This window comes from Limanda limanda, chromosome 15, assembly GCF_963576545.1.
Source record: "Limanda limanda chromosome 15, fLimLim1.1, whole genome shotgun sequence".
In the NCBI taxonomy this organism is placed as follows: Eukaryota; Metazoa; Chordata; class Actinopteri; order Pleuronectiformes; family Pleuronectidae; genus Limanda; species Limanda limanda.
Window position 1 is genome coordinate 18,977,352 of NC_083650.1, and position 16,426 is coordinate 18,993,777.

The 16,426-nt window shown below is 39.5% G+C and overlaps 1 protein-coding gene across 1 annotated transcript; it reads right to left on the reverse strand.

Annotated features, from left to right (window-relative positions):
- Positions 1–1,831: 1,831 nt before the first annotated feature.
- On the reverse strand, positions 1,832–15,523 carry LOC133021073 (kynurenine 3-monooxygenase). The gene is made up of 15 exons (XM_061087840.1): positions 15,296–15,523; positions 15,025–15,094; positions 14,809–14,906; positions 14,161–14,250; positions 13,420–13,468; positions 11,483–11,570; positions 7,879–8,044; positions 7,694–7,765; positions 6,090–6,211; positions 5,474–5,621; positions 5,338–5,395; positions 4,763–4,845; positions 3,369–3,470; positions 3,222–3,281; positions 1,832–2,108 (listed from the first exon to the last, which is right to left on the reverse strand). Exons 1-15 carry the CDS (start codon positions 15,356–15,358, stop codon positions 1,965–1,967), a joined length of 1,413 nt encoding a protein of 470 aa, XP_060943823.1. The 5' UTR covers positions 15,359–15,523; the 3' UTR covers positions 1,832–1,964.
- Positions 15,524–16,426: the final 903 nt, after the last annotated feature.

Sequence of the window (16,426 nt, forward strand, 5' to 3'; positions counted from 1 at the left end):
GCCATCCTCTTTCCCATTTAGAGTTGTTTCAGAGGGGTTTTGATATCTGGGCCTATTTGTGACTGCATCTTTCAAGGACATTTTTAATAAAAAATGACATCTCACAGAACCCTGTTGTTACTGACTCGCTGAAAATCTGGATTCAATTTCGTAAACATTATGGCATGAAGGAACCCTCAACTTTGGCCCCGTTGTTAAAAAACATCTATTCCCTCCCTCCTCATCTGGCCCTACCTTTACTATCTGGCGAAACAAAGGTTTATTATATGTCAAAGACCTTTACAAAGAAAAAACATTTACTGATTTTAAAGAGCTCGCAGCCAGGTTTGAATTACCTCACTCTCACTTTTTTCGTTTCCTTCAAGTCAGGCACTTTGTCCAAACTGCCTATCCACACTTCCCCAACCACCCGCCCGGGTCTCTGATTGACTCTTTGCTCGTCCTCGATCCTGATCAAAAGCGCTCCATCTCTGTGATTTACAATTCCATTGACTCCCTCAACCCTGACCAAACAACTCATCTGAAGCAGACCTGGGAGCAGGAGATAGGAGTTCCAGTTTCAGACGACCAATGGGTCCAAATCCTTAAGCTAGTTCACACGTCCTCTATATGTGCCAGGCACAGCTTATTACAATGTAAAGTTCTTTTCAGAGTGCACTACACAAATGTCCGATTGGCGAAGATTGGCACCAGTGACAGTTGTAATAGATGTAAGCAGTCGCCTGCTAATCACACACATATGTTTTGGTCCTGTTCGAACCTCACCAGCTTTTGTAGCCAAATTTTTGATACACTTGCAACAGTGCTTGAAGTAGATCTTAACCCTGAGCCTTACACGGCCCTGTTTGGCCTGCCTCCACTTATGACACTTTGTCTCCCTGCATCGAAACGCCAGGTACTGGCCTTCACTACTCTATTGGCCAGACGCCTTATTTTGTTTAAATGGAAACAAGTTACTCCACCTTCACACAATAGCTGGCTTAGGGAGGTCCTCACTCATATCAAACTTGAGAAGGTTAGATTCTCTCTGGCGGGTTCTGATAACGCTTTTAACAAAACCTGGCAGCCTTAAATGAGTACTTAAACAGAACTACTATTCACCCAGAAAGGGACTAGATGCCCCCCCCCCTCAACTTCGTACTATTTACTACTCTCTTTTATTTCAACAACTCATTTTTTTTTTTTATGTAATGTAAAGTATGTAATTGTTTAATTATGCAATTATTTTCCTTTTTTCTAATCAGTGGGTGGGAAGGGTCAAGGGTTAATTGTGGTTCATAGAAGCCGTTGCTCAGTTTAAGCTCATTGTTGTTATCATCATACATCGTGTAGGACATCCTACCGCTATTTTCTACCTCTTAGAATTTTTGTATACACTGTATGTGTGAATTATTGCTGTATGTGAACGAAAAAACTAATAAAAAGATGTGTAAAAAAAAAAGTGTTGATATTTGCCCAAAAAGGCCGTTATTTTACCTTGTTTAATTAAGACGTTTCAAAAGTAGCAGAACAAGAGGATGAAAGAAAACTTTAAAAACATGACTGTTTATGTGCTGAGGGAACATTTCTTTTCAATTATTTTAAAACCATTAATATAAGCTCATAAATGTAGCATAGATCCTGCCTGTGACCCTGGGTTTAACACTTTACTGTTTTCACATTAAAAGTTGTGCTAATAATGACAATGGCATGTAAATAATCAAATGTTAAGACTGAAAAGATCAATTTTTTGACTTCTTCATTTAAACCATTATGAATTAGACTGTTAATCTCTTGTAAAATAATATAATCCATCGTTATGACAAGTTACCACAATCATGATTACAGGAAATGAATTTGCCCAGCAGAGCCTTTATTTTGAAAAAGAAGACTCAATCACACTCTAATTAAAATGTAAGTCCCCCTTGGTTTCTCCTCACGTTAATCAGTCCAGTCTTAACACTTGTCTGTCAGATCAGAGTATGTCAGGTCCTGAGGGCCACAACCCTGTTCCACAGTTTCTCAGCGGGGATGATGAGCTTGTTGATATCGGGAGGATTTTTAATTAGCAGGTAGGAGCCTCCCAAAACAGCCCCGGTAGCACTGAGCAGCAAGCCACGGTTTATCACCTGTGAAATGAATTTAAAATAAAGTCTCAATCATCTTTTCAGTGTTGGGCACACAAACACATTTCTTTCTTCAAACCTTTGGCCTTGTGAAGGAATCCCACTGCAGATGCATGAAAGCACATCATGACTGAAAGCATTTACATTGTATCCTTGGTAACACTAGTATTCAAGTCCCACTCAGAAAGGACATTTTATGTTGCTCTAAACTCATATGAAGGTTCTGTAAGAAAAAGGCAGCATTGATTTATCTCTACATTCTAGTTTACTTCTTCCGAGGTAACTTATAGAACCTTTTACCATTTTTGAGAACAGATCATGATAAAAAGCTATAGTTGGGTATTTAAACTGCTACGAGAACATTTTGAAAATGTAAAGCTTAGTGCTAATGTCAGTATGCTCACATTCTAACATGTTCTAATGGTTAGTCAGTTAAGTGCATTTGCATGCTTACATTTTTGAATCAGTACAAATTATATCAAAACATACATAACATAATGCATATTTAATTGTGTGACCCTATGGTACTGTAATACATTTAATTCAAATTGTATTGTTTATAACCATGAGGTTAAGTTTAATGCCTTACAGCTATAGTTCTACATCCTCCCTGCACTCATTTAAGACACAGACAATGTCTTCTGTGCAGCTGTTCTCTATGAGTGTTATAATTTTGTAAACACCAATGCTCTACCACGGTATGTTCTGCTCATACATTAGTTGTACTTCCCCCCATAGAGGTAATTGTGCCCATTGCAAAGTGTTTTAACAATTTACACCAAGGGAGGCTGTGAAGATCCCTGCTGCCTACCTGACAGCGGACCATGAGCCACTAACTCACCTCCGACAGTCCAGCAAAGTGCTAAAAACCGAGTGCCTCATACAGCCAAGTGGGAGAAATCAGACATTTTTTCTTTGTGGAGCAGAACTGTTTTTGAATAAATCAAGTGGATTTTCCCCAGTCAGAGCTTCATCCACCTTTCATGCTCGCTGCTGATAAAAAACGGCGACTTCAAAAGAGTCCCAATTACAGTACTAAGCTCCTCAAAGGTATGAAACATCCTCACAAAAAATTAAGTGTATGCATGAGGGAAGATAACACAATGGTGCCCTTACTTTGTCCTGCCAATGCCAGCGCTCCACAGCTTTGTGGTATCTTGTCCTAGTGAAGGTGACCTGCAGACAGTGACGGACAGAATGATTTAGATCTTGTGGTAGACAGAGTGACGATCCTGTGACTATTTTGTTTATTAGGATTCTCACCATTGTGTAAAGTGGAATGATTGTCTTTGGCATGAGGAAGTGGAGGAAGTTATCAACATGTTTTCTGAAAAGGAACCATGTGGAGTTCACATGGGCTCGCATCTACAAAACAAAACAGTGCATGTGTTAGGGAAGTTGAACCATCTGTGATGCAATGTCACAAAATACTTTTTACTGCTGTATCAGAGATGCCACATGGTTTCCTCTGCTCTCTTGGGTCTAGATGCAATAACGGAGGATTAAGTTAACACAAAAGGCTGCAGCCAGGTTTAAGATCTGTGAGAATAACAACAGGGCTGAGACCAATTACTGGCCTTTTGAGTGCTCACATTTCAATGTGCAGATGGTTGCTTAGCTGTCCAGCTGTCAGGTGTAAATATCCACTGATAATTGGAGTCAGCAGGAGTCCACACCTCATACCACAAATGGTATTTCAATTATAAGTGGAGAATACCTTTGAAAATCATCAGGTTACACTGAAAAAATACAGTTTTTGCAACTAAAATGTATTATTAATCTTATAATAATAAGTATTATTATTATTATTCACAGATGTTATAACTTTAATTTGAAAAAATATATAATTTGGGTGTTATCAATTGAAGTGTTTTTTTAAAGTTGGTAACCAATTTTCTTTTTTCAGTTTAAATGCCAAGCAAGTTCAAAATTACACTTAAATATCAAAAACTATTTTTATGTGATTATATTTGATCTTTCAGGCACTTTAGTTTCCCAATTCCACATCTCCAAATAATTAACAATCAAGCAGAATTGGTTAGCACACAGTGGCCACTTTAGGTCTCAACCCACTGCTAAGAAACATATCTGGCTCTTTAGCTACTTAATGCTTAACTACATTCACCAACTACACTTTGTGTGTCCACTATTTGTTGAGCAGAAGTGGTAAAGTGGGTCTTAATTTGTTAAAAACATCTTCCTGCTGCAGTCAAAAACATGGCTGAATCAAACCAGTAAAGTCAGGGTATGGAAAACAAATAGCAGCAGGAAAGAGAGCATTGCTCAATGCCAAGATTCACACAGAGATGTAGAGTAATCGCTTATAATAATGATAGTAATGATTAGAATAATAGTAATTGTAGCGGCAGGTGATGAGCAAGGACATGGGGGCAAAGCAAGGCTTGCAATCAAACTCCAGACTCTACAGCTCTGCAGGTAGAAAACCCACAGAGATCAAAAGGACAGGAGGAGAGAACAGGAGATAACAAAGAACTGGAACGAGAAAGAGAGAAAGGGAGAGCAAGGCACACAGACTTGGCGCTCATATGCTTTAGGGAGTAAACCCAGTTTGTTTGGTTTTAAGTTTGGATTTTGAGGCCTCAACAGAGTCAGACTGATGTAGGTTAAATTAATCATTTTAAATAAATATGTATTACCTCAATGTAGTTGTACATGGCCAGGTCTGCAATTGCGTGGTCGTCTGGAACTCGCACTCTAGTATACTCAGGCAGTACAGCACCTGCGCAGATACACAAAGGAAAACATCGGATCTGATCAAGAATCACCCCCCCAATCCTCAGAGTCTGTGTTTATCTTTTTCATTTGAAATCCCCATGACTTGAAAGTCAGAGTTCAATTTGATACTGCATTTACAAGTTCTCTGTAGAAAGACAAAGCCATGAAGGGAACTGTCACGGATGTTGTTTGACATTTACAGTAGTCATTAGCGCTAAATGAGCTTTACGCCCCCTGTGTCAGATTTGACAGTAGCTAGCAGCTTTGAGATTAATCTACTTTCTGTTTTAGAGGACTTCTTGCCACCACCGTTGCCTATGACTATGATTATAACCACTGATCCGGACAGTGATGGAAATGAGGTTTTGATGTCAACACAGTACAGTATTATTTGTTGCATATATTTGGTATTTAACAAAAGATAGCAACGGGAATAAAACTGGGAAAATGTACAGTGTTTTAATTTCACAGGGCCTTTGAATGAAAAAATACTTACTGAAATCCTCATTGAACTGATCCATTACTTCGTCAAACACAATGCAGTCCTCAAAGCCCTATGAGGCAGGAATGAAATGAATAAGTCTTCATTTTATTCTTTTCTGTCTTTTCTTCTCCTCATTTGAGTTACTTACAGCATTCATCCCCTGCCCATAGAAAGGCACCACTGCGTGGGCTGCATCGCCCATAAGGACACATTTGTCTCCAATGTGATACGGCGAACACTTTATAGACACCATGGGCAGCGCAGGCAAACGGAAATAATCCCTCTTGAGAGCATCACTGCAAAGCACAAGTAAAAACAAAACAATTACAAACTTACTTTGAGCACTTTACTTTGAGGCTTGCATTTTTAACTGAACTGACTTTTTGTTTACTACAAAAGCGTTTGTCACATCTGAATAAGCTGTAACAACCATGCTTTGTCTGCTCTGATTAAGCTAAACAGCCAAACGGAAGAAGGGAAGCAAGCATTCAATTGTTAACGCCTGAGCACTTCTAATAAAGTCGACCCAAAAAGCGAGTGAATGAAGGAGAGCCTGCAGCTCGTGCCTCTGCTATCTGACCGCCACCATCAACATAGAGTTCACCTCTAATTAAAAACTTCACTGCACAAAGCCATGTTGCTGTAAGTCTGCAATTTCACACTTCATGGATTCTGGCGCTGGGTGTGACCGGAGCTGGGGGATGAAAATGTCACTGAAATAGCTCGGCAGGTTGGATGAAGAGATAAAGGCAGGGGGCACTTACAGTCCTATTAGTGGTATGGTGTCAGAGAAGTACTTCTGGAAAAACTCAACGACTTCATCTCCTGTGGTGATCTTCTCAAAGTCTTCAAAAGGCATGAAGAGGGTACAGGTGAATGTCTTGTCCTAATTTGGAAAAAAAAAAATCATAATAAATAATGTGTTGTGCAGCGATATTGGCTCTCCAATCTTTTGTGGCATACTTTAATAGAGTTGTTTTTATTACCACAAATACATGACACCTATAAAACCCTAATACATTAGAATACACTATATGTTTCACTGCCTCACGAGACATTAACAATGTGTACAACTTTTATAGAATAATGGTGTCATAAAAGTTATAGGGTTAGATAAATTTGAGGATTGTCTTTTTGGTCATTTGTGGTCATTGTCCCCCCCCAAAAAAAGACTTGAGTTGTGAGCATAGATGAAGATGGATGATGTGTCTTAAAATGAAAGAAGCCATCTTTACATTTTCTACATTTATTTCAGGGGTTTGGGGTATATCCCATTCATTGACATGGAGGAGGCCGGATTTATGACCCATACTGCAGCCAGCCACTAGGAGGCAACCAAGATAATTTGGCTCCATATTTGGGGAATTGTCATGTGGTGCATTTTTTTAATACAGCCTTTGAGCTGTACCAGTCATAATGACGTTTTGAGAAAAAGTCCTGCATTCAATGTTGTACTTAAGCAAAAGTACATAAGTATTAGCATCTAATTTAAATTGCAAAAAAGTTACAGCTTAAGTGAGTTTGTTGTCCGTTGTGAGTAATTTATAGAGATTAATTCTTCCAAGGCCAAGAAGGAACACTCACGAATAAAGGAGCATCCCTGTGTACACACAGCTTTCCATTAATATGCAGTACATTCTATTATTTTGGCATTTGCAAATTGCTTTCAAGGATCTGCAAAAACCAAACCCCACCCAGTGCATGTGATGGATGAAAGTGCACTGAGTTTGTAGGTGTGTCATTATCAGCCCATCTGAGCAGATGCCATCCATCAACACCCAGAAGTCTTCCCCAAGGACCTTTCAGCACTTCCTCTGTTACCATGGTGTCCAAAGCAGCAAGGTGCTTCTGTCTTTCATTACTGGGAACTAGGGCATTGAGTGACTGAGTAAATGCTCCTCAAACTCAGCTGCCTTAACCTGGTCTCCGAGAAGAGTGTGACCGCTGCTCTGCTGAGTCGGCCAGGCATGACAAATCATTGAGGGATTGAGAGGGACATGAGAGACAGAGAGAAGTCAGATGGGGAGGACACGACTGCTGTGTTAAATCTAGGTTAAACCTCCGGAGCTGAAACATTTCACAGACCACGATTTGTGATGATTAAGCCTCTACTGGCTATGAAGTGCCTGCAAATGAGGCTCATTAACTGTATGAGGACATCCCAGAGGTCGGTCCTGCTCTGTGTTTTTGAACAGATTATAATGCTTGTGTGTGTCTGAAAAAGAGAATGGTTGACAAAGTATGTGACGTAGTAACCACATAACACAAACATGCGTCTTTGCTCCATTTCCTGGAATAGTTTGGGGAAAACATTACAGCTACAAAAATAAAAACTGGAGAGAGAGGAAAAACAAAAATTTACACTCACCAAGTTGGGCAGGGCTATCATCATGAATGTGTTCCGTGGCCAGATGTGCAGATAATTGGGCTTCATGGCAAACTAGAGGGAAGGAAAGTGGGTCAATGAAAAATGAAAAATGTGTCTTCTACAAGCAGCATCTCCCTCACCTCCAGTAAACAACACAAAGAGACCATGTACAGAGGAGCACTGACCTCTCCATTGATGGGAGGCATTGTGAGCTCCATGTAGCCATGGGGGATGTACGTCTGGCTGTAGTTGCAGCGGCTGCGACGCATGAACTGCTTGCGGATGGCAGAGAAGGCTCCATCGCAGCCCACAATCAGGTCTGCCTGGATCTGGTCCTCGGATCCATCTGATCTGGAGACCATACCAGCAGCGTGAAAATTACACTTTTATTAACTCTGCACTTTCAACGTGTATTTGAATATGGTAAACGATCTGTTTTCATACAGAGCTTTTTTAGTCTAGATGACCACTCAAAGGGCTTCACAGTACAGTTTTGCAATTCACCCAATCACACACACATTCAGACACATTCATACAGTGCATTTTCAAAGCCCTTACAAGTTCAACCCGACAAATTTGGAGTTAAGTATCTTGCCCAGGGACACTTTGGTAAACAGAATGGGGGAAGACGGAGATTGAACCACCAACCCTCTGGTTAATGGGCGATCCTTTCTTCCCTTTGAGCCATAGCTGCCACAAATATAAGTGAAATACCTCAAGACTTTAAAGTTAATTTTAAAAGTTAATTAGTTTCATGCTCAGCCTGAGGATTCAGGAAATTAAAAAAATCCCACATAATAAATTAGAAGAGAAAAGGCCAGATTTCGGTCACAGATCTTTATTATATTTCTTAGCACCGACATCCCTGCACCTGCAGCCCGGGCTGACACTGAGGTGTGTAAATCATCTTCCTCATTAAGGCATTCAATTATATGAATTTCAGCTCTGGGTTTGTTCAGACACAGAGGTAATGCAGAGTGAACGCTCTGTGTTTGAGGTTCTCTTTCTCACACTTGGCTACTTGAGAAACAGAAAACATCTCTTCCTCATCTGGGGTTCACTTGCTGCTTACTTTCCTTCTACAGTGGGAAATTAGAACACTGACGTTTTGGATTCTAATGACTTACTGTTTTTACTCTTATTTCAAAACAATTTGATTACACACACATGTTTAATATCTTTTTCACATGAAGATGAATAAAACAACTGGTCACTTTAACACTACAGCTGCATCATTGAATGATAATGTTTTTTTTCATTCATTTCACTCTGAGCCATGTTGGTGATAATGATTGTAACTCAAAATCTCTATGGCAACAATGAAAGCACTATATTGCTTAGTGCGTTTGCTGACTGTGATGAAGAGCTCATTCAGACATTAGTATTCCCAACACCTCCACATGCAGTCTGATGTGCCACATGAACATAGTTTCTATCATGTTGCCTGGAGTTGAATGGGAATTAAATATTGGCACTGATATCTTACACTGTTCATGGCTCAGAACACATTAATGACCCGAGTGGAAACGCTGGTGCATCTGTTCAACTCAATATTAAGTACATCTGAATATTTTCTTGGAACCCGATCATTGTATCTAATTATCCTTGCCGACTTCATAAGGTTGTTTGGTGTTGGCAGATTGCTTAAAACACAATTTCAATTATTTAGACATCCACAAGCAACTTTGCAGAGTGTAATTCTTTGACTTACTCCAGACCCCAAATATGAGTTATAATATATGTATTTATGAAGCTGTGCAAAAGTCCTGGTCTGCAAGGTGGAGCAGGCTATTACATTAACCATTGTTTACCACTTAAGTCTGACCTGGGTCCCTGACCATTTGACTTATTGTAATCACAAAAAGCATTTGTCATGATGTTGGCTCTGTGAGGCTCATTTTGAAGGGGGACCTCAATGTGTGTGTTTTTCACACAAAACTAAAGATGGCAATCTGCCACCAGAAGAAAGCTGTGCAGATCGCTTTGGTATTTGCAGCTTATCCATTAAGGACAGTGAATGTTTAGGTTTTGTGGCAATCCATCAAATTCATGAGAAATAACAGCCTGTACCATAAACTGTATGCAAAGATGGATGGAATGATGCTCCACAAAAAGTGAAGCCAAAGCGTCTTGATTGCCCCCTTGTGGCTAGCTGCAGTATAGGTCATAGACACTGCTACCTCCATATCCAACAAATTGCTCAGTTTGGTTTCAAATAGTTATTTGATGCTGTAAAAAATTTGTGAATCATCATGATTGGCAGCTTAGATTGACTAAGCACAGACATTGGCACCAAATCGCATCATTGGCAATAGATGGTGGCATTCGTATCAGGGATGTTACGGCTTCATTCCTGGATAGTGTCAGGAAGTTTCCAACTTTTTATGCAGTCTGTTCCTCGTCTGGACTAAAGTGGTGGCTTACCAACCAACATAGGGTTGAGAAATTTTAGACCATCCTCACACATAACTGTATATGCCATTATAAAGTATTTATATTGTGTGTTATTATATATCTGTACAGGAGAATAGTGCCTGTCTAATTCCACAGATCCTCCCTTATCTCTTTAAGCAGAAAGCAATTCATAGTGATCACAACTGGGGTAAATGTTATTTTGACTATTTGAGTGGATTGTGAATTCACTGTTTTACAGTGCAATGACTAGTTTCATACATCGTATGAAAATTAAAACATGCATAGCGACCAACACATTTATAGATGGATAAAGTATATCTGACAATTTGTTCTTTCCTAAATACAATGCTTTCATTCTATGCACATGCCGTAATCATTTGAAAATGATTTCACACTGTGTCTGCCCACCACTGTATATCAGTTCTGAATCTAAATATAGTACATGTCACAAAATGAATCTGATATTTCAAATTGTGATATTCTCAGCCTTCATTAAAATTATATAAGATTTAAATCAATAAGGTACAATTATAGCCCAGATGAGGGAGAAAGGAGGTCATGTACATCTATTTCGTGCTGATGGCTCTCTCAGAACATTTCCTGGTTACTATGGAAAGAAGCTGAGGATCGCAGCAGTATCTCCGTGAACAAGTAATTACACAAGCTGGGGAGAACAAATATGAGCTGTCACATTTACACTACAGGGGAGGGGGAAGGATGTGTCCAAGATGTGTAAGGTTCTCGCTTGGATTCGAGGCACACTCACACAAACCCTGATTAAATTAAAGTGCACTAAAGTGTTCACTGCATCGAAAACAACACAGTGACTCATTCCGAACCACATTTTTACCCACGCAGGTACAGCTTGGACCACTGGGCATGATAAATAAATAAATAAATAAATCAAAGTGATATCATGCAGGTCAAATGGATTTTTACGCCTTTTGGATAAGGCTGGATTCAATTAAAACAAGGCAATAAAACGAAATGGAGTTTGTGCTCCTGCATACTGGGCTAATAATTCACTACACTGATTCGTTAATTCCCAAGACTAAAAAGACCTGGATGTGTTTCAGTAATTGGGTTGCATATTGTGCGGCAAATTCACCTCAAGGACGATCACACAAGGCTTCAAAGGCTACGTTTTTTGTTTTTATCAGCAACCGGGCCTCTTGCAGTTAACATATAAAAGGACATGTGTGTTGACATGGAGGAACACATGATCAATAAAGTTAAAACAAAGAATTCAAGCGAGTGGATCATTCTCCTGGATTACCCTCATATATTATGTACGTGTGTGTGTGTGTGTGTCTGTGAGTGTTTGTGGGGCTGCGAGTGCAAGGGTGCACACATTTGAGATCGGTAACTATTTACCTGACAAAGGTCATCAGCCCTGTTTCAACGCTCCAGTCCTGCAGTTTGTGACCGAAGTTCAGCTTTGTGTTTGGATACGTCTCGGCCTCTGTGGGGGTAAAATGTTACAAAAGGAGTTTATATCACAGATGATATAACACAAGAAGTTTAATATAGGACAGTACAAATATATAGAAGACTTTCCCATTTCTAATAAAATGTCATTGCTACACAGGCTGTCGGTAAACAACTAAATCAGCCCCCCCACTGCAGGGGAATGAACACATGCTGATGATCACAACTCGGGAGGGTTTGGTTTTGGGAAACTGATGTTCAGCCTGTCACACATAATCTCTTTATCGCAGTGCTCACTCCACAAGGCTGGATTGTCCTTGATAAGAGCGACAGCTTTACAATCAGCCTCTCTGTCAGCACACTCAGACAATCTAATTAAAGACAGACCCATGCTGTCACACATTGTCTCCGAGCATATACCGAGGCACTTCATTAAATATTAGGCAAAATCTCTTTTAGTAATCGGCAGATGTCAACTAAATTGGTTTAGATGTGAAACATTGGGACGATGAAGAATACGCTGGGTTCAACATGGGGTTGACTGTCAGCCATCGGCGTTGGGCCAACCTTAATCCCTTTACCCTGAAAAGACGACTGCATCCTAATAGCCTGGCATGAGGCTGACGCACAGGGACGATCAGGTATAGAGGATTAGAGTCAGCTCACTAGAAAAGTTTTGGAGAAGTGTGTGTGGGGGGGGCTATGTGTTTTAATTTAGAGCTTAGTGCAGAGCTCATTAATTAAGAATGAATTGAGAATTCAGACACAGCACTTGATTGAGGCTCTCAGGGATCGTGTGATCATTTACTGTATGATATGCTGTTTGTAAAGCGGCAACACTTTTAACTGATCTAACTTATGAAAGTTGCTCCTCTTCAAACAAAAAGTTGGATTTATAAGCAATAAGTTGCAATTTTGCCAACTTCAGTGCACAAGACAGTTAACTGCGACAGTCTCAGTTGGTCTGGTTGAGCCAAGAGCTAATGTCAGCTTCTTTCAGCTACTGTTAGCTAATGGGAGCTACTACATCACTCACTGACTCACGTTGGACACGTCTGTATCCTCACTGACATGTGAGCCTTTGTAGAACTGAAACTGAAAACAGTACCTGCTGTGGACACTTTTTTTTTTATCCCATTGTGTTTTGAGGAAATTGATGATTTCTGTAACATCCTATGATTCTTCTCCTCTCGTGCTTCACACTATGTTGTAGCATTTAACATTATCCTGCAACTTGTGGCCGCAGCAGCATGATACACTGATACTCACAAAGTGCTACTTTAATTATCCCTAAATAAGTAAATCCATTAAATCATTGGGCAAATTTTGACAGGACTTTAAGTTGGGTTACTTGTATCTCTGGTAGTTTGCATGCTGTTTGGAAATTGTTATGCCAGATATTCTATGAATGAAACATATGAAAATCTGAAGTAACCCTTTTTTCCCCCCAGTCAGGGTAAAATTGTAGCTTGAATAAGAGGAATCTTCTCAATAACTTACAACTGGGTTTTCCATAATTTTTCATTCAATATAATACATTATTTATTGATGTTATTTATTGTATTTTCATTCCTGTTGAAAGGCAGTGATATTACAAGATGTGCATTGAATCTCTCTCATTCAGTCCGTACACGTTTCACCTAGTGCTGCTGCGGCCGTTGTGTAAACCTGATGGCATTCAACTCATTCTTGTTGAGTGTGTTGACAGTGTTATGGAAATGTTACTCAGTGCGACCTTGTAACATTGTAACATTTACAGCCTGTTTATTGTGGCTCAGGTGCTTATTCAAACATGTGACTTGGTTATTTCACCTAACATTCTGTGATATTTCATAAGAACCCATGGCAATAATCGAATTCTAAATCGCTATTAATATTCTTACCTGTTAGCAGCTGTTTGTTCAAGTTGGCTCGGTCTACTGACAGGATGTACTGAAAGGAGAACACTCAATTAAAGTGCAGCTCTGTGAGTCCTTTGTCTTCACTCTGTTAATTTAAAATGAGAACAGGAAGCCTCTTAGATTCATCCTCTCTGCTTACTGTCTCCCCAAGTTCTCACACTTTGTCTTGTATATTTTTGTTCTATTTAATCATGTAAATCCATATTTGACTAATCTCTACGACACTGGGACAGTTGTAATGAAAAACAAGTATTTGCAGATAAACTAATCATACAAGTAACAAAAACACATTTATTAATGTGACAAAACTTAGTTTAGTCGGACTTCTACTGTAATGTCACCGTGTCGAAGTTGTAACTTGCACTGATCATTATTCTGTTCATTCCTGAGTCATTTTACATCTTTGTCTGTCTGTTACTGTGTGCTTAGAAACATGCCCTTGTTGTTTCATATGAAGTTAAGTATATAATCAATATTTCATTTACAGAGAGACTCAGTCGACGTGATGCAATTATTAGAGTTTTTTTCCTCACAACCACACACCACATTATGTAGTAGAATATCTCTTACATTATTAAACAGTGGAGATGCTGACAATGTACCAGTCTTACTGTTATACCACATTCTTACTGCTCACCACCCGGTTGTTATAGTGTTTTATACTAAACTGAGACTAAAATTTGATTGAATGTGTTTTCTTACATTACACCAATGGCAGCTTACCTGGCCTTTCTTGCCATAAGGGATCTGAGACTGCTTCCCACTCGGTGAGTGGATCATTCTTGCATGCATGGGAATTCCTTGTGAGGTAATCTGAGGAAAAACAGATAACCACAGAAGATCAAAATTGACATTTATTACCATTTAGAATAAATAAGTTTGTATAATTGCAGAATTTGCATTGACTCTTTTTTTCAGGATCTGGATAAATCATAAGTGGAAATAAATGATATTGTGTCAAGGACAGTCCAGATAGCACTCAGTATCTTTCTTTGAGAATAAATAAACTCCTAAACCTTTAAAACCTTGATTTCTCAGGCTGAAAAGTCACTTAAGTGTAAGAAAGAGGGTCTGATGCAGAGTTCTCAGGCGTGCATAACATGCTCAGTGCAGCAAATACGGACCAGCAAAAAGAGACTGCTGACCTTAACTTCCAGAGGGAAAAGAAAAATTGTGAACTGCAAGATGAAAAACCGGGTGAACAGATTTCCACTCGTCCACCCTGATTCAGTACATCAATATTGGGTGTGAGAGGACTTCCATGTAACAGAAATATTGGATGACCTACATAATTATATGATAACAACCTGAGAGAACCTCTAACCTCATATGCACTTTACTTTACCGTACTTAACTATCCAATGAGCTCACCTTCTCCTCCATCCCGACATGTTTCAGTGCTTCTCGGCCTCTGTGAGACAAAGCCAGGTTGATGCTTCTCCCCTTCACAATTTTGGCTTGGCGGATATCTGACCCAAAAGCACACAAGAGGTCTTAGAAGAATGTTTTAGTTATGAAGCAGTTTGGATGCATCATGAGACAGGGGTGATGTGTGAGCTACTTAGAGAGGAAACTGAAGAGCTTTACCTTCCCTGGTTTCAAAGACTTCCACTTCAAAGCCTCTTTTGGCAAAATAGCAGGCGTTCAGTGCTCCAACCTGAAGGGGTGAAGAGGAATGGGGACAATCCCGTGAATTTAACACTGCCACACATAAATAATTTAGTAAGTCTCACTTTCCCTTCCCATTTAAGATGAACTGCCCCCTTCATAAGAGGACACTAGCCTAAGTAAATGCCAAACGTTGAGAAATCAAAGTCAAGATCTGCAGCTTGATATTTCACTTCAATCTTCGTCTTACCAAACCACCTCCCACCACTGCCACAACTTTCTTCTTGGTTGGTTCCTCTGCTGATTTCTCCATTGTACCTCTGGTGTGTCTGGTGGTCTGACCGTCTCTCTTCTCAGGTCAGAGTGATTTACACAACTTGCGTGTTCTGTGTATATAAAGAGGAGGAGCAGAGAGACAGGCACTCTCGAAATCAGTTCCCCTTTCAAAGTAAACAGAAGACTGATAACAACCTCTGAAAACACACTGTGGTGTCAGAAAGCCTGTAGGAGTCATACTACCAAATAACTCAATGAGCAGATCTCACTGTTGTGGTCTCAGAGAACAACAACCTTTCTGTTGGACGTTAAACCTGCAAGAAGAACAACAAGCCGTTATCAGACAAAGGCTTTTGTCGCCATCTAGTGGTTGTAAGATGACCCTGCACACTAGAGGATACAGTGGGCAAAGTAAAAAAAAAACAGATGTTTTCATATAATTTATGCCAGTTCATATAATTTACATCTTTGTTTACCTGGTAGCCTTTAAAACAAAGAAGAAGAAACAGAAAATCGTTCTCTTCTTATTTTTAAACAAATATCAGAATCGATCCATTAAAGTAAAAAGCGAACAGATGGTTTACAATTAATTCACAAACACAAGAGCTCAGAATCCTGGTACTACATTTCATTATTTGTCTTAAAAGTGGAATAAATCAAAAGTGAAAATAAAACCACGACATTAAGAGCACAATACAAATACATAAATAAGCGTTTGACAATTAAAATAAAGTAAATAATATTACTTTCAAAATGTGTTCGTCCGACTCATTACCTCATATCTCTACAGAGGATTTTTCATGTATTTATTTATTCCACTGTTGGATTCATAGACTGGTTGGATTGGATCCAGTCTCTGACCGGATCTGACGCACTAAATGCAAAATTGTAATCCACCCGCAGCCTAAACAATCGATATCAGAATCAATGACACGACGCGATTTTCAGAAAAAGCTTCAGCGATCTGCGAAATGTCAGTCAATTAAAATGTCCCTATGTGTATAGTTAATATAAATAGTAGACTTTGTCGCGATTGTACGTATCAGTCACTTAATCTATCGGAGAATCAATGGGCCAATAGTTGGATCACGTTCCGCTCCGCGTT